This window comes from Kogia breviceps, chromosome 10 (assembly GCF_026419965.1).
Source record: "Kogia breviceps isolate mKogBre1 chromosome 10, mKogBre1 haplotype 1, whole genome shotgun sequence".
NCBI classification, from domain to species: Eukaryota; Metazoa; Chordata; class Mammalia; order Artiodactyla; family Physeteridae; genus Kogia; species Kogia breviceps.
The window spans coordinates 51,997,351-52,021,082 of record NC_081319.1 but is presented as its reverse complement, the minus strand read 5'-3'; the positions used below and the strand labels follow the sequence as shown (position 1 = coordinate 52,021,082).

Below are 23,732 nucleotides of genomic sequence, written 5' to 3'. Positions count from 1 at the left end.
CTATAAGAACAGAGCCCTCTCATCCCTCATTCAATGCAAGAGCAAGGACACAAGAAATACAGGTGAAAAGATAAAACATTTAAAAAGCTGAGCAGTCAGTTTATATGCCCCTAAATGTCAATAATCATGCCAAATAAGTGAGGCAGAGGATCCACATGTGCTGCAGTGGTCAGGAAAGCAAAAGTGAAAGAAATGAGGGTCTTGAAATTAACTTTAAATATACAAACAAATCTTCTTTTATTGCACATATACAATAAAAAAGTAAATTTAATAGGCAGTAGTTGTTTAAGAGCCAATAATTAGCTATTGTCTTTCAGCTCCAAATACACTCTTTTATACTGTGATCCTGGGCCTAGGACTGAGCAAACCATTTTTTCGCTGATTCTAATGGTTTCCTGTTAAACTGTGTCAATAGGGATGCTGGAAAGAATGAGAGCTGAAGCAAGAAGGGACCTGCTCCTTCCTAACTACTTCCTCTTCTTGTCAGTAAAACCCTAGCAACTCTGGCAGGTTGCTCATTTCAGTAGCAGTTCCAGACTGCAGTTTTTCTAACATTCACTGAAACCAGTTCACTATGCCTGACAGAGACACCAGACAGCTAGTACCTGCAGAGGTCAAGTCACAGCTCTGTAGGGCCTCTCCTCTAAGCCTCTATGTTTCAATAATTTTAACCTCATTTTGTTCTTCCAGCTTTAGGGGTAGGAGCTATTTACTGTGATTGCTACATCCATGATACTTTATTTTTTATTTTTATTTTTTTCAAATTAATCAGTATTTAAATGGGGAGGGGAGTTGTTTAACAGAAGTAGTATGAATTAGAAATATTATTTCCCAGGTACTTAGCTGCTATATGTAATTGTTGTGCAGATGACACTAAAATAGTGTCTTTGCTCTTAATGACAGTGAAGAAACTAGAGTCAACAGAGGGAACTTGGCTTCATGGAGAACTGTTGTCACAAAGCTCAACCAAGGAATCTTAACACAGCCGCTGAGAGTACCGTGGTATAAGTAGCTGGGGAGGAGACACCTGTTTGAGGGGGAAGGAGAATAAAGCCGGGAAGGCTCTGCACTGATGGACTGTGAAGCCGGTAGAAGGGTCAGTAATCTTCTCGCCTCCTCAGCCTCTTCCGTGATACTTTAGTGTTCTCTTCTTGCATTCTTAATTCATCAATACCCATTTAACAAATTATATTAAATTCTCTCTGCAAAAATAACTTGTGGATTCTGTCTTCTGACTGGAATCTGGCTGATAACTCTACTTATTATTTATTTTCTTCATGGCAAAAATCCAACACATAAAATGGTTTTCAAATACCTAAGATGTACATTCCAGTGGACAATTCACTTAAAAAATCTCTCTGGTTAAAAAATTAAACAGAAAATATCTCTTCAATTAAGTTTATCATCTACCAAAGGAAATATTAATACTGCAAAACTGGACTTTAAAAAAAATCATCCTAAAAAATAAAAAATACTCAGGATTTCCAAAGGTGTATAAAAAGCTCCTTATCTTAAAAACAAACAAAAACCTCAGAAGGTCTTTGTATATGATTTTTAACTGCAATAAGAGATGGACCACAGAACAGCATAAAGTTTAAGGCAATATAAAACTGCAAATTAAAAGCAATGACAATTTCATAAACTAAGAGGAATGAATGCATGCTTGCTATAGGAAATTCAATTACAAGAGTAAATAAATTATAGTTACTCCCTAGATATTAAAAAATCCAATAAAATAATAAAACTCTCAACCCCATAATCAGTACTAGTAACTAACTGATTACCTGAAAATAATCAGCTAAAGCAAAGAAACAAAAAGATAGCTAACCATATTATCTTAACATCTTATAAGATACTACATTCATTTACAATCTCTTAATATGGCAGGGTTTATTGCTTTCGACAATGGGTCCTCTGATAGGAGTGCATATGCCTAGATTTTTACAATTTCTTCCCAATCTTTCACAGTTGTCTTTGTCTAAGCCACTGAACAGAAATTTCGTTAGGGACTGGTCCTTACCAAGCAATTCCTAAACATACAACACAGTTTTCATAAAAACAAAGTTCTTTCCACATTCATTAATATATTTTGTTCCTTTATATTACCACTTTCTGCAAATTACTTTGTTACACTAATAAGAGCAACCATTAGGCAAGTTTGAGAACAAACAACTGACTCCTAGAAAGTATACATCTCAAGTGGTAGAGGAGACCTGTGCAGATATACCCGAATAGAGGCAGTTAACAACCTTAGTGTACTAAAGTGTGGAAGACAGAAAGTTTTACAGAGGAATGGAGAAGTGAAGGGGAGGTCAGTACGAAGGATTACTACAGTATATATGCAGTTTACTAAGGCATCATACATACAATAGAATGCTAATGTCGATACATTAACCCACCAGCCATAACACAATGTCAAAAACCTTCAAGGGGATGCAGAGCATCTGAACAGATCACAGATAAGGCCAGAAAAATGTGCCAATGACTAAGGACATACATAGGAAAGTCTAACTTTGAAAGTCACAATTTACTCTAATCATAATTTCTTTATTATGCAGTAATTTCTTATGACTAGGGCCAAATAAGCTAGTAGGGAGGGGTGGGGGAGTAGAATATAATGGCTTTTAAAAGTCCCACAGAAGATGCAGAGACAAATAAATGCAGCCTTGTGACTATCTCAGATATGACAGTTAGGTCTCTAAACCTGGACATGGGCATTACCAAATTTGGTAAGAACTTGCATGGTCTGAATAGTTAACCCTAATCTACCTCACTCTTACCTTGGAGAATCACTTTGTTTAAGCAGAGGGGCTGCTAATGGGAGTGTTTGGGATATACGAATAGTGTAAAGACAGAGGACATTCTGAGCTCCCCATTCTAACCTCGCTTATATCTTGTATGTATTACAAGTAAACCTTTTTACAATCCACGTTTGCCTAATGTTTCCCCTCACCTTGGTTTTGACTGTCTGGCCTACAAAGTAGGAAAAGGATCCCTGCATAGGAAACAAACTGTTGAATGAACTGTTTTATCTTGCAATCATCACTCCATTTTCTGATACAGCTTTAAAAAGTTCACCCAGGGCTTCCCTGGTGGCGCAGTGGTTGAGAGTCCGCCTGCCGATGCAGGGGATGCGGGTTCGTGCCATGGTCCGGGAAGATCCCACATGCCGCAGAGCGGCTGGGCCCGTGAGCCATGGCCGCTGAGCCTGCGCATCTGGAGCCTGTGCTCCGCAACGGGAGAGACCACAACAGTGAGAGGCCCACGTACCGCAAAACAAACAAACAAACAAAAGTTCACCCAAAAATCCCTTTAGCACCAGCAAGGAGAATGAATTACATAGGAAGACAGTCAAAAAGAGTAATGGGCTTTAATGTCAAATATTACTGCAAGAAAAGGAGCATGAGTGTGCACACCAAGAGGAGATGTATTTAGATAAATTATGTTTGAGAGCAGGAGCACAAGTACAGGTTGGGCTGAAGGAACAAGTGAAGCTGGCTTCCAGTTCTACTAAAGCTCTTTCAAGTATAACTGTGTTAACTAACAATCATACCAGAAAATATTAATGGGCTGAAACAGAAGAGCTTTGCCCAGCTGTCTAACCACTTTAAAACAGAGGTCAGTAATTTTTTTCTGTAAAGGACAAGAGAGTAAATATTTTAGACTTTATGGGCCATATGGTTCCCTTTGCAATTTCTCAACTCTGCCATTGTAGCCTGAAAGCAGCCACAGACAATATACAATGAACAAGGTTGTATTCCAATAAAGCTCCATTTGTGGACACTGAAATTTGAATTTCATATAGTTTTCACATGTCACACAATATTATCCTTCATTTGACTATTTTTAATCATTTAAAGATGTAAAAAATATTCCTAGCTCGCGGGTGAAACAAAAACAGACAGTTGGCTGGATTTGGCCTGTGCACTACAGTTTGCTGATCCCTGCTCTAGAATCCACTCTAAGCTGGTAATCACTTGGTTGGGAAGCAGAGGGAGGGGAAAAGGGGGATTAGAGGGTACTGTCATTCAGGACATACCATGGTTTCTAGTGTGCCAGACTGCCTAGACGAGGCCTTCTCAGAAATCCTCAAATACTACTTTAAAAGGTTCAAGTATAAAGAGAAAACTCCATTCTACTTAGTCCTTAACTACTAATAAGGTGAAGTGCAGGATACAATGGTGAATGAAACAAAGGGTAAAGTACAGATACAGGAGCAAGGAGAGCAAAGTCTTAGAGATGGAAAGGGGCAGGTTCTTCTCATGCTACAATGAAGCGACTAGCACTGAAGAGAAAGATAAATGCTGGAAAAACATGGAGGGAAATATGGCAGGAACCTTGATGAAATTCACACAAAATCTATAATTTTTAAAGAGAGTTACACTAATGAAAGCACTATCAGTGCTTTTGAAGAGTGCTATGAAAAGACAGAAGAGCTTTCTGGATCCCCAACTTTCTAACGGAAGTAGATTGAAAAAGACACTCAGCTGAAAACACAGGACATTTTGATACAAAAGAAGAAAAGATTTAAGGGGCAGAGACCAGAGTCCAGGGTGAAACCAAGAACAGAAGAAAACACTGATTTAGAGAAGCACACCCAAAGAGAGAATGAAACCTTCATGATGGAACATTCATGACCCCTGTAATAAGGGAACCTGACAGCAGATTCCTGTTGGATTTCAAAATTGCTATAAGTCAGTGACTACTATGAAGTTCCTGTTCCTTCCCCCAACCTTTTTAAAGAAACTTATTTATTTTAAAAAATTTTGGGGGCTTCCCTGGTGGCGCAGTGGTTGAGAGTCCGCCTGCCGATGCAGGGGACGCGGGTTCGTGCCCCGGTCTGGGAAGATCCCACGTGCCGTGGAGCGGCTGGGCCCGTGACCCATGGCCGCTGAGCCCGCGCGTCCAGAGCCTGTGCTCCGCAATGGGAGAGGCCACAACAGTGAGAGGCCCGCGTACTGCAAAAAAAAAAAAGAAAATTTTTGGCTGCATTGGGTCTTTGTTGCCATGCACAGGCTTTCTCTAGTTGTGGCGAGCAGGAGCTACTCTTCGTTGCGGTGCGCAGGCTTCTCATGGCGGTGGCTTCTCTTGTTGCGGAGCACAGGTTCTAGGCACACGGGCTTCAGTAGTTGTGATGCAAGGGCTTATTTGCTCCACGGCATGTGGGATCTTCCCGGACCAGGGCTCGAACCCGTGTACCTTGCACTGGGCAGGCGGATTCTTAACCACTGCACCACCAGGGAAGCCCTCCTCCCCTTTTTTTAATGGGAGTGTCTATTATGGTTTTTCTGTCCTGTATGTTGAGTATGTGGGGTGCAAGTAGATGTCTTTTTAGTTCAAAGGCCTCTGCATGGAGAGGAGCTACACGAGAGGAGAGAAACCTCACATGCATCTGGACCTGATGCAGATCAAAGGATCACGGACTTTGAGCCTGATGGTATAATTAGGATGAGACTTTTGGGAAATGTCCATGAGTGCATTTTGTGTGGGGGAGGCATGTAAATTATCGTGGTCAGTGGGCAAGCTGCAGTAGGCTGGCTGCAAGGGTAGCTGCAACAATTGCTCTCATTCTTGACAATTGCTCCTTTTACAATGTGACTTTGTAGCTTTCCCTATTGAAAAGTGGAGTTCCCAGTAAAGCGGTGGAGAAGAGTAACTGAGAATTCTGGTTGAGACAAGACCTAGGAGAGGCTGAAGGGGTCCCTGATTGGTGATTCCCCAATGTCCAGCAGAAAAAAAAACTTCTCAGAGGAAAGCTTCTAGAATCCCCAATTTGGACCTGAAGGACTTCCACTAATTAAGTTCAAGCAATGAGCTCACAAAGTTCAAATACGTTTGATCCTTGAACAAAACAGGTTTGAACTATGTGGGTCCACTTAAACAAACGGGTTTTTTTTGAAAACACTGAGCTGTACACTTTATCTATCTATCTATTTTTGGCCACAGGGCATGCAGGACCTTAGTTCTCCGACATTCCAATAAACCTTTATTTCTAAAACCAGATAGCAAGGACACATTTGGCCTGCTGGCTGTAATTTGCCAAATCCTGGTGTAGATAGGAAACCCAAAATAATATATAGTAAAATCATTAAAAATTAAACTTTAGCTAGGTGACTATATATAAAATCAAAATATAATAATTGATTTCATTTCTATGCATCAGCAACAAAGTTAGAAATTTTAAATTAAGAAAATACTACGTCGAGGAACGTTGAGGGTATCATGCTGAGTGAAATAAATCAGACAGAGAAAGACAAATACAGTATGATCTCGCTTATATGTGAAATCTAAAAAACAAACAAACAAAAAAAACCAAGCACACAGATATGGAGAACAGATTAGTGGTTGCCAGAGGCAAGGGGTGGATGAAATAAGTGAAGGGAGTCAAAAGGTACAGACTTCCAGTTATAAAATAAATAAGCCATGGGATGTAAAGTTCAGCATGGTGACTAGAGTTGACACTGTACTGCATATTTGAAAGTTGCTAAAGGAGTAAATCTCAAAAGTTCTCATCACAAGGGGAAAAAAGCTCTGTAACTGGGTATGGTGATGGATGTTAACTAGACTTATTGTTGTGATCATTTTGCAATATATACAAATATTGAATCATTATATTGTACAACTGAAATTGATATAACGTTGCATGTCAACTATACCTCAATTTAAAAAAAAAAAGAAAATGCATTGACTCTATAGATGAATTTGGAGAGAATTCACATCTTTGTAATACTGTTTTCCTATCCAGGAATGTAGTATGTCCATTTATTTATGACTTTAAAAATTTCTTTCAATGAAGTTTTACAATTATACTATGCTTTGGGGGACTTCCCTGGTTGCACAGTGGTTAAGAAACCACCTGCCAATGCAGGGGATATGTGTTTGAGCCCTGGTCCGGGAAGATACCACATGCTGCGGAGCAACTAAGCCCCTGCACCACAACTACTGAGCCTGCACTCCAGAGCCCATGCTCTGCAACAACAGAAGCCACTGCAATGAGAAGCCCACACACTGCAACAAAGAGTAGCCCCCGCTCGCCGCAACTAGAGAAAGCCCGCACACAGCAGTGAAGACCCAACACAGCCAAAAAAACCCACTATGTTTTTTAACATAAAATAAAAATATTCTGAGGTATCTAGAAATAAAACAAACCAAACAAACAAAAACAAAACAAAAAAAGTGAAAAACCTTGAGGTGGAAAAAAGAATAAATTTTAATGAGACATTAAAGAACACTAAAATAAATGGCTAGATATTCTGTGTTCATGGACAGGAAGACTCAGTATCATAAAGATGTCCAGTCTTCCCAAAGTACTGCCATAATCAAGCCTCCAACAGGATTTCTTGTGGAAGTTGTCAAGCTGATTCTAAAATTTGGAAGGGCAATGGGCCAAGAACTGTTGAGATAATCCTTATAAGTAAAGGCAGGAAGTACTTGCCCTACCAGAAATGAAGACTTACAAACCTAAGATAATGATGACAGTTAGGTTTTAGTGCAGGGACAGGCCAACTAATCAAATGAACAAAATACAAACTTCGAAAACAGACCCACAAATGTACAAAAATTTGATACACGACAAAGAAGTGATTCAGATCAACAAGGAAAGTAATTCAATAATAATGTCTAAAATTCAACAAAATGCTGAGATAATGGATTATCTAGTAAAAAAAAAAAAAAGGTTATTTCCTTACCCAATTTTAAAACTTACAGTAGACATTCTGATTCCCATGGGAAAATGGTAGTCATCCAAATTCAAATCAAATGTTTTACTAAATACTCTGAAAACCAGAGATCAAAAAGAAAAACAAATAAAACTGTCCACAGCACATACTTGTAATACAAGTTCTCACTTCAAACTTCAATTTACAAATGGGGAAATATAAACATCCAAAACCAGCAGTATCAATTACAAAGTCCTCACTGGAGAGAAAAATCCGAGGAATTTGTATGGAAGAGGATCTTGGCAGTGGAGTACAAAGACATCAAATATGGTTCCCCTCAGAACAAGAGGTAAGTAGCACTTAGAAGGGGGAGGTAGTCCTTCAAAGCTTGGTGGATAAAGGAAAGGAAGAAAGAGAAGATGTTGTTCTATTGAAATGAGATGGTATCACAGAATCAGAAGCACTGAATAGAAAGCCTTCCATGTACCATTTAGAAAAGAAGATGCATTTCACTACACCAACAGAAGAGGGCAGTCCTGAACTGACAAACAGTAAATTTTTCTTTCTGGCCCCACAGAATCACTTTAAAAAATATTTTTAGGACATTTGAGGAAATTTGAATATAGAATGGAAGTGCTTAAAAGGAGGTATATAGGGCTTCCCTGGTGGTGCAGTGGTTGAGAGTCCACCTGTCCATGCAGGGGACATGGGTTCGTGCCCCAGTCCAGGAAGATCCCACATGCTGTGGAGCGGCTGGGCCTGAGGGCGCGTCCAAAGCCTGTGCTCCACAAAGGGAGAGGCCACAGCAGTGAGAGGCCCGCATGCGGAAAAGAAAAAAAAAAAAGGAGGTATATAGTTAGAATAAACTTACAGAAAATAAAAGAGCTTAAAGGAACAAGTTAAATATCACCACAAAGAAATCAGACAAATCCACAGCATGGGACAATCTAAAAGACAACTGGCATAGACTCTTTAAAAAAAAAGTCAATGTCATGGTATAAAAATTGGTGAAGGGGGCTTCCCTGGTGGCGCAGTGGTTGAGAATCCGCCTGCCGATGCAGGGGACACGGGTTCGTGCCCCGGTCTGGGAAGATCCCACATGCCGCGGAGCGGCTGGGCCCGTGAGCCATGGCCGCTGAGCCTGAGCGTCCGGAGCCTGTGCTCCGCAAAGGGAGAGGCCACAACAGTGAGGCCCGCATACCACAAAAAAAAAAAAAAAAAAAAAAATTGGTGAAGGGACTGTTTTATACATAATATTATGGAATTTTCTGGTATATGATAATTGTATTATGGTTATAATGAAGCACACCTTTAAGTCTTAGGAGGTGTATATTAAATATTTATGGCTGAAATGTCATTATGTCTACAATTTACTTTCCAACTGTTGAGTTTTGGAAAAAAAAAGAATACATGTGGGAATATAGCTATATGGAGATGGTTAAAACAAATATGACAAAATGCTAGTTACTAAATCTAGGTGATGAGTGTTTACTGCATGCCAACTTTTCTACATGCTTAAAAATTTTCATAATAAAAAGTTTGGGAAACCACTCACTAAAAAGCTAGAATAGGTACAGATAAACATCAGGAACATCAGTAACCAAAATACATCCAGTTAGTAGTATCTCAATTCAATGGAGTAAAGAATGTTTTATCCAATTGTATCGACATTAACTTGACCATACATAAGAAAAGAAATTTAAATGAATATACTGTCACTTTATACAAAAAAAATTCCAGATATACTGAACAAACTAAATGTAAAATAATTTATGTTTTAGAATAAATTAGACTATTTGTATAAACTCTGGGGACTAGACAATAGTCCTTCTTATTCAAGACAGGAAATTGGGAAGTTTAAAAAAAAAAAAAAAAAGGATAGATATTTTACCTACCAAAACAAAAATTTTTAAGTTTTGACATAAAAATGCCATAGACAAAGGAGAGACTGAAGAAATATTTGTAACTTTTAATAAAAGCATAAAAGGCCTAATATTTTAAAAACTGTAGCAAACTGATGAGAAGACAAAACAGCCCAATTAAAAAATGGGCAAATAAAGCAGCCGCATAGCACAGGGAGATCAGCTGGGAGCTTTGTGACCATACGGAGGGTGGGAGGGAGGGAGATGCAAGAGGGAAGAGATATGGGGATACATGTATATGTATAGCTGATTCACTTTGTTGTAAAGCAGAAACTAACACACCGTTGTAAAACAGTTATACTCCAATAAAGATGTTTAAAAAAAAAGGGCAAATAATAAATTACAATTCACACAAGAGGATATGCTAATCCCTATTAATGAATTTAAATATTCTGAATCTCACTGGAATATAAACTCTGGGAGGACAGGGTCTTTGTTCTTGTTCACTGATATTTCCCAGAGATTGCAAGAATAGCAGCATACTAAAAGCTTCCAGTAAACATTTGCTAGCTGCTGGCTGGCTGGACAGGTGGATGAGGATTAAGAAAAAGAAGTACCATTTTTCATCCATCAAAAGGAACCTGTTATATTCAAGGCCAGAGAAGGTAAAATAATGTCTTTATTAAAATTAAAAGCACATGATTCACTTTGTTATAAAGCAGAAACTAACACACCATTGTAAAGCAATTATACTCCAATAAAGATGTTAAAAAAAAAAAAAATTAAAAGCACACACAACCTTGACCAAGCAACCTCATTTAGAGGAGTCTATTCTACAGATCAGAAGCACCAGAATGACCAAATACATAAGTACATGGAGACCTGCATTCTTTGTAATGGCATAAAGTTGCAAACAACCTGAATGACACTGACAGAGAAATAGTTTATTTAATCATGGTACATCAATAATGTGGGAATACTGTATAGCTATTAAAAGAATGTGATAGCTCTCATTCTTGATGCTGAAGGACGGAAGGATGTTTTGTGGAAAAAAAGCAAGCTGCAAAGTGTTTACTAGTATGTTTAATGGGGGCAAAAATAAAATCTAATCTGAATACCTACACAAATAAAAATTGAGTAAGATGTGGAAGTATATCATACATAACACTGGGCAATGAGATTAGAAAAGCAAGATGGTATGAAAGTTTGGTTTTCTAAACATTTCTCTAATGTTAGACTTGTTAACAGTGAGTATACATTTTATATTAAAAAAATCAAATTATGCCATTCAATTTATTAGTAAGAAACACATAAATTGGTTCTAAAAAAGAAAAATGCCAAGTTAATGGAAAAAAGTAAATTTACAACATGCCCATCATAGAAATAATGCTTCTTACCAATTCAGTAATATAATGTAATAAATATAAGTTGGAATTGTAAGTTATTACAAATTTCTATTTTATATGGATCAAGTATAACAAATCTAACTGATGGAAAATCGCTCACATGTGCGATCTATATTAATGATATTTCACTCTTTTCTGAGGCAAACCTTGAAATCAATTTGCCTACCTATATGACACGATAATTTTCTAACACTTAAATCTCAGTCAAAAAGTATAGACAAATGAAGTATGCAAAGGCCAAAACACTAAAAACCACTAACAATGGTTGGTGGAATAATGAGCATGGACAGATACTATAATTTATCTTCCAATTTCTTTTCTGCTTTTTTTCTTGAGCATTCCTGTGGTCTCCTCAGTGCCTAACATGAAGCCTTGCACACAGTAAGCTCTACATACAGATGTAGATAAAGACAATAACTCATCTGTGAAGAGACTAGGTCTTCAATATGTCTACTAATTTTAATCAAAATAGTTTGGCTGTTTATATTAATTTCCTCCCTTCTCAAACATTCTGAATGCTTCAGAAAACAAACCTTGAACAATGAAATTTCTTTGACCTTAAGTCCTGCACAAGAGGTAAAACAAAACTGAGGTCAAAGAAAATAACTACAGCGAAACACACATATTCTTAGACACAGCAGGCCATTGGGCAGTTTACTGATTTATATTTATAATAACATATTGGTTAATTATTCAAATCTTATTTACCTTAAAACCCTAGTTAAGAGAGACAGCACCAGGGCATCTTATGATGAATGACATGGGATTCACAGAAATTTAAGACAGAATGGTGACTGGCCAATCCTTAAATTCCAAATGTCATTAACAGTGTTTTGCTATATGGGATAAAAATATGAAATATGTATTATATGCAGTATTAGTGAGGAGATGACCCAGAGATAATCCAAAAAGCCCTTGACAGTAGGCCAAACACTGGGCCCTTGTTTCATCTCTGCTAATAACTAACTGATCTTGGATACATCATTTAACTTTCTGAGGCTTAGTCTCTTCATCTGAACTGCGGTCAGATCATATTTTAAGATCCCTTCAAGGCTAAAATCTTTTGGGCTTAGTACCATTCCCTGTCATTAGGGGGAAGAAAGGAGGAAGAAAATGAGCAAAACAAAATACACAAACAGAAAACTTATTTGGTTTTACATAAGTTCAAAAACAAGAAATTGAGGTTTATGAATTAAAAATTTAGATTTCAAGATTAAACAACAAATTCTGTGAGATTTGTTTTATTTAATATATACTGATTTTCATGATCTTTATTTAAAAGGAAAAACATCTTTGTTGTTTGCATCACAGGAAAAAATGGGAATGATTAGTATAATTTGTGGAAAACAGATATTTAGACATTCTTAATAAAACCTCAGGTAAGACATAAAGTAAAACTAATAAAAAATACCCTAAAAACGAGTAAGTACTACTGAATCTGAAAAGACAGTAATTAACCAATTGTAAGAATTCAAAGTTAAAACCATTTCAAAGTACTCTTTGATATTAGATGGAAACAATAGAGAGAAAATACTCTGTCTGCTTGAATGAATGGGCAAGTGAGAGAGAACAACAGAACTTTGACAATTGATTGGTTAATGATGTGTTTCAATGATTATATACAAGCCTCAGTGACAAATCACTAACGTCAGAATCTGGTACTAATGATAAACAAAAACAATTATATCATCATCTAATTCAATTTTTATTTTTAGAAAAGAATAGCAGCCAAAATAACTGGTACAGGAATACGGACATTATAACTCAGTAAGCTTTAAAAAGGCAGTTTCAAAAAGAAAACTCTAAAAAGTATTTCCATTTATAATGAAAAAATTACCAGTTTGTTTACTTCCAAATATTCTATTTTGCTGGGAATCATACTAGTTGAGGTTTAAAATGACTGATTTGTGGACCCTGAAAGTAGTGATCATTCCTGTAGTTTATAACCTCAGAGCTTTAGGATCTACAAGAGTCCTTATTTACCCTGTGAGATTAGTTTTGGTGGCAGTATAGCAACGTGATTTTTGCACCTCATCCACTTATTAGATGCATGACCTGTTCAAGTTGCTTAAATTCTCTGAACTTTAGTTTGCTCATCAGTAAAACTGAGATAAAGTATCTAACTCAAGAGTTCTGAGGTTTAAATGAGAGAACATAAGTAAAAACATCCCCCAATTTTTAAAAACTATTACCTCAAATACTATAGAGATGTAAGAATTACAAATAATCAGGTATATTCAGCAATTGTATTGAAGCCATTAAGCCAAAAGGATGGAAAATATGTTTATCTAAATTCCTATTATGAAGTCACAAATGTTATTCAGAAAATGGACTATTTAAGGGAATTCAATTTATCCTTATTCTAATTAGCAAAGCACAAAGGTAACACTTTTGACATCCACATAATATGGATTTTTATAGCCATGATATATTTGGAAAAGGTTATGGGAGCAACCCCATAACCTTTTCTTTTTTAATTCTCCTTGGTTTAAAAGCCCCACAATTGCAATACGAAGAGAAAAGGTTGGCACACTGAGGCAAAGAACAAAACAAAACTAACACACACTAAAGATTAAATACAGGTCCTACTGGCTTTAACTGGCTAGGATACTTTGCTAAAAATAGCATACATCTCTTTAATCTTGACATATATCTCTGGGAGAACTGAAGTAAATTAAACTCCAAAACGTCAGAGTAGATTCATCAGGATTCCAAAGAAGCTCACTTTATTTTTATTTTGTTAATCCTTCTGAAAAGAAATTTGTTAAACTCAGTGTACTGTGACTGGCTTATACCACTATTGTATACCTCCGTCTACCATACTCCTTTAATTAGGAACTAATCATACCTGTTTATTATATACCAAGGAGTAGCAAATAAAATACCTGGACTAAATCACCATTATTCCATGTAAAGTTATGAGAAAGAAACTGTACAGTCTAGAAAACACAATAGTTATATAAAGAGAGACAGGACAACCTTCAAGTATTTGAAAGTATCATGTTAACAGATAATTCATCTTCCCTGCCTAAGTTACAAGGAGGCAGATTTTAATGCAATATAAAAAAATAATTTATCCAGAATTGAAATGGCTTATAACTTTTCTGGAGGATACTATGCCAAACTGAAAGAACACAAGAAATCCCTGTGACTTTTGATTAAGTAAACTTTAAAAATTGATTCCAAGGAAATGTTTAGAGATATGCTAATAAAATATATACTTAAAAGAATGATGGCACCCTTTATAACTGCAGAAAACATGAAAGCAGCCTATATATGAATACTAGCCATGAATAGTTTTAAATTAATAATTTAAGACAATGAGGAAATGATCAGGGTAAAATATTAATGAGACAAAAGGTAAACAAAACTACAAAAGGAAGGGTGCCAATTCTGTCTTCCTCCTGAGAAAGTATTTGTATGTGTAAAAATAGTTAGAAAAGTTATTATAAAAATAAATGGAACAAAGTACATCATAATTTATCAGTTGATTATGTCTATACGTAGTGGTACTGCAGATGGTTTTTGTCCCAAATTTTAATTCATGAGCACATATTTAATCAGATGCTGAATAATCATCTATCAGGAATATTTTGAAAGGGATTGCTATACTTGAATAGTAAATTTAACTATATGACTCCCAATGTCCCTTCTAACTCAAAGATTCTACAACTCTAAGAAAACATTCTACAACTAATTTAAAAATCAATAAGCTTCTGCCAAGAACAAAAAGATCTAAAGTTAAATTTTCAAAGAAGGGCTGACAGCCAAAAATAACATAAATTTCTGAAGCAATATCAGTATCCTCTGACTAATAGCTTTTTTCTTACAAAAATGGGCAACGGGGCTTCCCTGGTAGCTTAGCGGTTGAGAGTCCACCTGCCGATGCAGGGGACAAGGGTTCGTGCCCCGGTCCAGGAAGATACCACACACCGTGGAGCGGCTAGGCCCGTGAGCCATGGCCGCTGAGCCTGCACATCCGGGGAGAAGCCACAACAGTGAGGCCCGTGTACCACAAAAAAAAAAAAAGTGCAATGAAACTAAATGAGCTATGGCAAACAAAAGAAATAAACAAACTAAAAATTGCAGAATGAATACGCAACTGCCAAAAGACTGAGGAGGAAGAAGTGGAGGAAGAGGAGAGTGAAAAAAGAACGAAGGTCTCTCCCTTATTTTTATCAAAAGGGCCACTGCCAGGATGGATAATATAATCTGTATGAGTGATTAATGACTACAATCATGAAAGCTACCTACATTCTCATATCTGGTAGCACTACAAATCAGAGAAGGGGGGAGTGGCATTAAGAAAGTCTGCTGTTTCTTTAAAAAGAAATCTGATTTTATCAATTTGATTAACATCAGAATTAAGTGACCTTTGGTAGGTAAACTACAATCTTCAATTTTCATCTAAGAAAATAAAGTAAAACATGAAAATCAGAGCTAATTATAAACTTCTGGCTCAGATTCACAAAAATGTTAAATATTTTCACCATGAATTTCAAATATTAATCCATTTTAAGTCAAATAAGACAATTTCATAAAATACTTATCATAGTATCATAGATTGGAAACCTATACCTCAAAATAAAGAAAAAAATATTCCCCTTGTAGTAAGTGAAGGTAGCCATTTGTTACAAAAGTAAGAAAGCAAAGAATGTCATTTACTTTTTACCAGAAATAAGTAAGAATGCATAATAGACATCATGTAATAGGATATAATAACTAACATCTGAATGAGAATACATTCCTATAATTGCAAAACAAAAAGAAAATCATTAAAATACTAAAGTATAAATTATGCGAAATATCCAGAGAAATCAATAAGACATTTCTATTCAACAGTATTTTATTTATCTATTTATTTATATGCATGCAAATGTGTGTGTGTGTATACCTATACCATACCTTCTTTCTTGCTGGTTACATGAAATATTAGTTAAAGATATTTAAGATGAAATATTTAAAATAGTTTTCCTATATTTAGAATATCATATGACATAGAAAAGAACGTTTGGTTGTATAAAAAGATCAAGAGAACACAACTTACAGAACCTGATCAAAATATAGTTTATTTTTCTTTCCTTTTTGCTTTTACTAAAAGAACTCCAGACAGAGAAAAAAAATCCTGAAGACCATGACTTTCCTACCAGCTATCATAAACAAGGAAAAATCTGTTTTCCCAAATTATAACTAACACACAAATTTATTAACAAAAAAGGGAAAGATAGGAACTATTGTCTTTTTAGTATTAAATATTTACTCTTTTTCTTATAGTATTCACTTTACCATAAAAACCTGGCAAAACTAGCACCTGAAAAGGACTCACAACTTTCTAATTAGTATATGAAAAAATACTAATTAAAAATTCAAAGATCAGACAATATACTAGAAATAGTTTCTAAATGATCAAAGAATGTACTATGTTCTGTATAACTGCATAAAACCTATTTTTTCCTATTTATTATTATCTAATCCAGAAAATATTTTTCAGGCAATTTTACCTGACCACCACCCATTTCCTATTGTGACAAACTATTCAATACCCAGTATCTTCAAACATTTTTCCAATGTTAGAGTATTTAAGACTCATGCCCTAGATGAATATATTAGAACATTACATAAATCAATATTTCTTTAACAATTAAAGCATCTGAAAATAGCCAAATTCTGAAAAACCTGCTCTCTCCTTAAAAACAAAAAATGAAACAAAACCCAACCCCCCAAAATTCCCTTAAATATCTTTTTATGGCTTCTGAAAAATAAATACTCTCAAGAAAACACGAACTCACATATGTTCTGACAGGAAATAACAAAATACAATATTTTAAACATTTTCCAAAAGGCAGTACATTCTTCTGTGTGTTGCAACAGATTCTCCAGACCTGCAATCCTGCTGCAGTCATGAATAAACATATGCCTCTAAAGTTCTAAGTATGTGTGGCCATATCAAGGGCATGAGGCATGCACATCAGATTTGAAATGGATTTACATTACCTCCAACCTTAGGGCCACCTGCTGAACCAGGCTTCCTTGCACTGTTGACTGGATTTCCGGATGTTTTAGGTGCAGGAACCTTGAAGGCTGAAGCAGCTGATGATGGCCTATTTCCATCCACTGATTCTTCATCATCAAAGCTTTTATCTGCACAAATCATTAGAAAAATGTATTTTAAGAGAACTAAGCTTTGCTCAATTTTCCATAAGACTCAAAATCAAATAAAGCTATATATAAAGTCATTAATTTCTATGATATATAATACAAAATAAAGCTCCTTTGAATAAGCATATATTGACTAACACTATATAAAATAACCCAGTATAATTTAAAATCAGTCTGCAATATTATAATTCCTACCTATATATATTAAGTCAAAACATAAAACCGAATACATTAACTCTAAGAACAGTAAAAAGCATTTTTCATTTCTTTGCTACTCATATAAGCATTTTCCGACAGCTCCTCCCATACTGCATCTTCCAGCACACCCTGCCTTATTCCTTATACCCAGATTCTGCAACTTACAATCACAGATCCGTTTGCAAATCAGTCGCCTCATTCCTCTGAAAGCTCTTAATTTTCCTCACCCTAGGATGCTCTGAATAGTTCACATGGCCAAATACAATAGATTTGATACTAATCAAAGATTCTATCAAAAACAGGCAGCAACAACCACAGAACCACCACTGAGGTTTGTGCCGGCATTTTTCTTTCTCTTCCCTGCCCTAGGTGCTGTAACAGCCAATCAGCTACAAGGTGACATCATCTTATGGCAGCTACTGCCCGATGAAAGGTAAAAATTCTCCATGCCTTTTAAAAAATCCTCCATGTAGTTGCAATGCTTAGTCTGTATCAAAATTTCAAGGGCATTCAATACGAAAGGTTTATAAACCTGCATTTGTTTTCTCCTATTTAATTCACATGAAAATTTATAAAAGTAGAAAATGTTTTCTGCAATATTCAATCTGCTGGAGTGCTTATTATTGCATGAGTAAAAATACGGAGTATCACAGTGCTCATTACTGGCATAATTAACTATGTAATCTTACAATTTACTGTTTATTTAGGCCACAGAAACCAAACTGAACATTCTGTTCTCACAAATGATTCTAAAATATTCTACAAAGCTCCTTTTGGAATATTTATGAATAGCCACACAAGTATAACCTCCTTATATAAAATGAGCCCACCCACCCCCACCCCACCCTCCAAATCACAAGATGTATGCATTTTACTCGTCCAAGAAGATGGTTTTCTCTAGGACCCTGCACAAACCAACCACGACAAACAAGATGGGCGAGGCAGAGAAGGAGCTTTACCACAGGCTTCACATCAAAGTGCCAGAATCTCTTCCTTTCAGTCTGCATCCCTTACCTATGCAAACACCCAAATCCAGCAGAATAAAATCATCCCTACAAAGGACTGCAAGTCCAACTATTGAATATATTTTAAAATATATACACCAGACAAGTGTTAAGACTGTTTTATTTATTGGAAAAAAGAATCAAATAGATACCATTAAATTTACTATTCAGTAGACACCCATGAACCACACTCCTTTTCAGCAAGTGTTTTTCTTAAATAGCACAACTTGTAGGAAAAAAGTATCTTCTAGTTAAAAATATATATATATATTTTTTAGCATAATGCTATTGGGGAGCCAGTTTGGATCAATTAAAACCTATGCTCTATAGAAACTGCTCTGTTAAAAACACTAATACAATCCCAAATAAGCTTTTATTTGCCACTACCCTATTGAAACAAAAAAATGTAGCTAAGAGGGACAGAGTATATACACAAATCTACAGAGAGGTACTAAAACTTGAGTAGCCAGAAGTTCCCATGGAAACAGTGTTCTCTGTTCCCACACACATACACAAAAATTAAAATGAGTAAATATCTCTACTGCTTAAAAATAATTAACTCAACATTCTTAAACTCTTAGGAAATTAATTTTTACCTTTTTATCAAAACAAGGCAGAGAGAAGTATATAAAGTACACAGCTCAATTAATTTTCACAAAAGGAATATGCCAGTGTAACCAGTCTCCAGACCAACAGATCACTCTCAGCATCCTGTAAGCACCCTCACTGACCCCCACAAAAGTCACTATTTCCTACCAAAGCTAGTCTTGACTTGTAACACCACAGTCGGTTTTGCCCATTTTTGATCTTTATATAAAAGGAATCATATAATAGGTACTCTAGTACCTAGCTACTTTTCACTCAATATAATATTTGGAAGATGCATTTTCATTGCTTATAGTTTTACAGTACATGAATATGCCACAAGTTATTAATATCCATTCTGTTGTTGATGGACATATGAGTTGTGGCCAGTCTGAGATTATTATAAAATAGTGTTCCTAAGAGGTAAGCAAACAAAGTTAAAGGGTTCTAAGGCTTTTAGTATTAATATGGAAGTAGTAAACACAGTAATTTATTTTAGGTTGTATAAAGTCAAAGATGCATATTGTAACTTCTAGGACAGTGGTACTCAAAATGTGGTCCCAGATCATCATCTGGCAATTTGCTAGAAATGCAAATTATTAGGCCCCAACTCAAATCTACTGAATCAGAAACTCTGGAGATGGGGACCCTGCAATCTGTGTATTAACAAGTCCTCCTAGTGATTATGATGGATGCATGGTCAAGTTTCAAAACCACAGCCCTATGGCAGCAATAGGCAAACTTTTGCTATAAAGGGCCATATAGTAAATATTTTAGGCTTTGCAAACCATACATATATGTAGTCTCTCTGCACAACTACTCAATTATGCCACTGTAATGTTAAAGTAATGATACCACGACATGTAAACAAATGGGTGTGGCTGTGTTACAATAAAATTTTATGTACAAAAACAGAAGGGCAGCTGGATTTGGCCTGCAAGCAACAGTTTGCCAAACCACTAAAATAAGAGTAAATATATACATAAATAAACTAGAAGAAAAATAAAATAATAAAAAAGATTTGATTAATTGAAAAGATTCAGGAAGAGACAGATAAAACAAGTGGATAAAAACAGAAATAAAAGATAAAGTGGCAAAAATAAAATCAAATACATCAGTAACTGCCTTAAAAGTAAATGAACTAAATATTCCAAGTAAAAGACCAAGACTGAATTTTTAAAAACAGGTTGCTTAAATGAGATATACTTTACATATAAGGATCACATAAAATTTAAAAAGTAGAATGATGAGAAAGACCATGGCAAACGCCAACCAAAAGAAAGTTGGCATAGCTATACTAATGTCAAACAAAGCACCTTGAAGAAGCATTACTAGAGATAAAGAGAGACTTTTTAATATGATTTAGGAGCCCAATCCAATAGGGGGAAAAAATTAACCCTACATTTTTACGTACCCATAACACATCTTCAAATATATAAAGCAAAAATTGAAGAACTAAAAGGAAAAATAGACAAATCTACAAATACAGAGGGAAATAAATGTTTACCCACTTCCCATAAGATTATACCTTTCTTGACCATAAGCTAGCTAAAAGAATTCATAAAACTAGGGGCTTCCTTGGTGGCGCAGTGCTTAAGAATTCGCCTGCCAATGCAGGGGACACAGGTCTGAGCCCTGGTCTGGGAAGATCCCACATGCCGCGGAGCTACTAAGCCCATGCGCCACAACTACTGAGCCTGAGCTCTAGAGCCTGTGAGCCACAACTATTGAGCCCATGTGCCACAACTACTGAAGCCCACGTGCCTGGAGCCCATGCTCCGCAAACAAGAGAAGCCACCGCAATGAGAAGCCCGTGCACTGCGAAGAAGAGTGGCCCCCACTCGTCCCAACTAGAGGAAGCTTGCACGCAGCAACGAAGACCCAACACAGCCAAAAATAAATATAAATTTTTAAAAAAATAAAAAGAATTCATAAAACTAATTCATCATCGCAAGCCCCCAAATTTAAAATGTTCTGTAGTTTAGTTTATATATAGGTTATAAATATTACAGGCTTAAAAAGATTTTCTTAGTAATTATAAAATATCAGAACAAATCCTATATTTCTTCATAGCACCTACCACTTCCTGAAATAATAGTTTCTTCTGAGTGAACTAGAAGGTGGACTGGAAGTCGGCAGGAACTTTGTCTTGTTTATACTGTAACACCAGTACCTAGAACAATCCTGGGATAACTGTCATAGCTAACTCTTCCTCCTGCTCCCCACCTCTGCCCCCCTAGAGTTTATTCTCAACATAATGTCCTGAGTTGAACAAAGTTACATCACACTGCTGCTCAAAATCCTCCTATGACTCCATAAAAAGGTCTACCAGGACTCCAAGATCTGTGAGACCTTAGACACCACATAGGTCTCTCCAACCTCATCTCCTATTCACTCTCCACCTTTCTCTCCAACCAGTCCCATCAGGCTTCTTGCTGTGACTCATATCAGGGGCTCTGCACCTGTTTGCCAAGAATGCTCCTCCCCTCCATAGCCACACTGCTTACTCACCTCCTTCATGTGTTTATTCATCTATAATTTTCTCAATTATGTCCCCTTTGGATACTAAGATTATAAACTTTCCACCATCCTGATGCTACCAATCTATCCCTACCTCTCTGCTTTATTTCTCTCTCTATCGCTTACCATTTACATATTTTACTTATTTTATTACCCGCCTCCTCCCACTGAAATGCATTATCTATTAGAGTGAGAACTTTGGTCTATTTTGCACACTGCCATATCTCCAACATGTAGAACAGCACTCAGAATGGCATTTTTCATAGTACAGAGACATTCTGTCTCCAGTAAAAGTGTTACTAGGTTGTTTGAAAAGAAACACCAAAGACAAACAACTATAAACACTGGATAAAATGTACATTTACAAAAGTCTTCTTAAAAACCTAGATCTAAATAGACATTTCTCCAAAGGAGATATACAGATTGCAAAAAAACACATGAAAAGATGCTCAACATCACTAATCATTAGAGAAATGCAAATCAAAACTACAATGAGGGGCTCCCCTGGTGGCGCAGTGGTTGAGAGTCTGCCTGCCGATGCAGGGGACATGGGTTCGTGTCCTAGTCCGGGAAGATCCCACGTGCCGCAGAGCGGCTGGGCCCGTGAGCCATGGCCGCTGAGCCTGTGCGTCCGGAGCCTGTGCTCCGCAATGGGAGAGGCCACAACAGTGAGAGGCCCGAATACCGCAAAAAAAAAAAAAAAAAAAAAAAAAAAAAAGGAAAAAACAACAACAACAAAAACTACAATGAGGTAACACCTCACACCAGTCAGAATGGCCATCATCAAAAAATCTACAAACAATAAATGCTGGAGAGGGTGTGAAGAAAAGGGAACCCTCTTGCACTGCTGGTGGGAATGTATATTGATACAGCCACTATGGAGTATAGAATGGAGGTTCCTGGGCTTCCCTGGTGGCGCAGTGGTTGAGAGTCCGCCTGCCGATGCAGGGGACACAGGTTTGTACCCTGGTCTGGGAAGATCCCACATGCCACGGAGCAGCTGGGCCCATGAGCCATGGCCGTTGACCCCGCGCGTCCGGAGCCTATGCTCCGCAAAGGGAGAGGCCACAACAGTGAGAGGCCTGCGTACTGCAAAAAAAAAAAAGAATGGAAGTTCCTTAAAAAACTAAAAATAGAACTACCATACAACCCAGCAATCCCACTGTTGGGCATATACCCTGAGAAAACCATAATTCAAAAGAGTCATGTACCACAATATTCACTGTAGCTCTATCTACAATTGCCAGGACATGGAAGCAACCTAAGTGTCCATTAACAGATGAATGGATAAAGAAGATGTGGCACATATATACAATGGAATATTACTCAGCCATAAAAAGAAACGAAATTGAGTTATCTGTAGTGAGGTAGATGGACCTACAGTCTGTCATACAGAGTGAAGTAAGTCAGAAAGAGAAAAGCAAATACCATATGCTAACACATATATATGGAATCTTAATAAAATATATGGTCAGGAAGAACCTACAGGCAAGACGGGAATAAAGACACAGACCTACTAGAGAATGGACTTGAGGATACGGGGAGGGTGAAGGGTAAGCTGGGACAAAGTGAGAGAGTGGCATGGAAATATATACACTACCAAATGTAAAATAGATAGTTGGTGAGAAGCAGCCGAATAGCACAGGAAGATCAGCTCGGTACTTTGTGACCACCTAGAGGGGTGAGATAGGGAGGGTGGGAGGGAGGGAGACGCAAGAGGGAAGAGATATGGGGACATATATATATGTATAACTGATTCACTTTGTTATACAGCAGAAACTAACACACCACTGTAAAGCAATTATACTCCAATAAAGATGTTTAAAAAAAAACAAAACTCAGTAGGCTCACACTGGTAGTACTCCCAAGCAACAGCAAAAGCAAATGCAAACTTTTCCTGGAAGAAATTCTCTGGCCTCACATTATTTGCACAAATAATTTTCCAAAGATCACTTGGCATGACAGGAAACAAGACACCATGAGCAAGAATAAACAGAAGGAAATAGACAATAGGAACAGATCCTAGAATTATCAAGGTCCTAGAATTCCGAATTCAAATTTTACAATTATTAAGCACAGGCTATAAAACACCTGTACTTGGAAGCTTTTACTAGGCAAGCTTGAAAATAACTCGGATACGAAAGCTATTTTCAAAGTGACATAGATTTTTTTTTTTTTAAAACAACCAAACAGAACTTCTAAAAATACAATAACTGAAATTTAAATTCAGTATGCAGGCATAACAGTAGATTTTAGACACAGCTCAAGGGATCATTAGTGAACTAGAAGATAAACCAGAAAAAAAATCACCTAGGATCCATATAGTAGGTGCTTCAATAT

At 36.7% G+C, this 23,732-nt stretch overlaps 1 protein-coding gene across 47 annotated transcripts in view; it reads right to left on the bottom strand.

Annotated features, from left to right (window-relative positions):
* Positions 1–23,732, bottom strand: part of CLASP2 (cytoplasmic linker associated protein 2) — a 181,024-nt gene that overhangs the window by 109,981 nt on the left and 47,311 nt on the right. For 35 of the 47 annotated variants that reach the window (XM_067005787.1, XM_067005791.1, XM_067005788.1 and 32 more), the window contains one exon: positions 16,921–17,067. In XM_067005787.1, the coding sequence (XP_066861888.1) occupies positions 16,921–17,067 (147 nt within the window). Of the gene's footprint in view, positions 1–16,920; positions 17,068–17,448; positions 17,690–23,732 lie in introns of those variants that run through there. The other 12 variants (XM_067005804.1, XM_067005806.1, XM_067005812.1 and 9 more) reach the window with 2 other exon arrangements.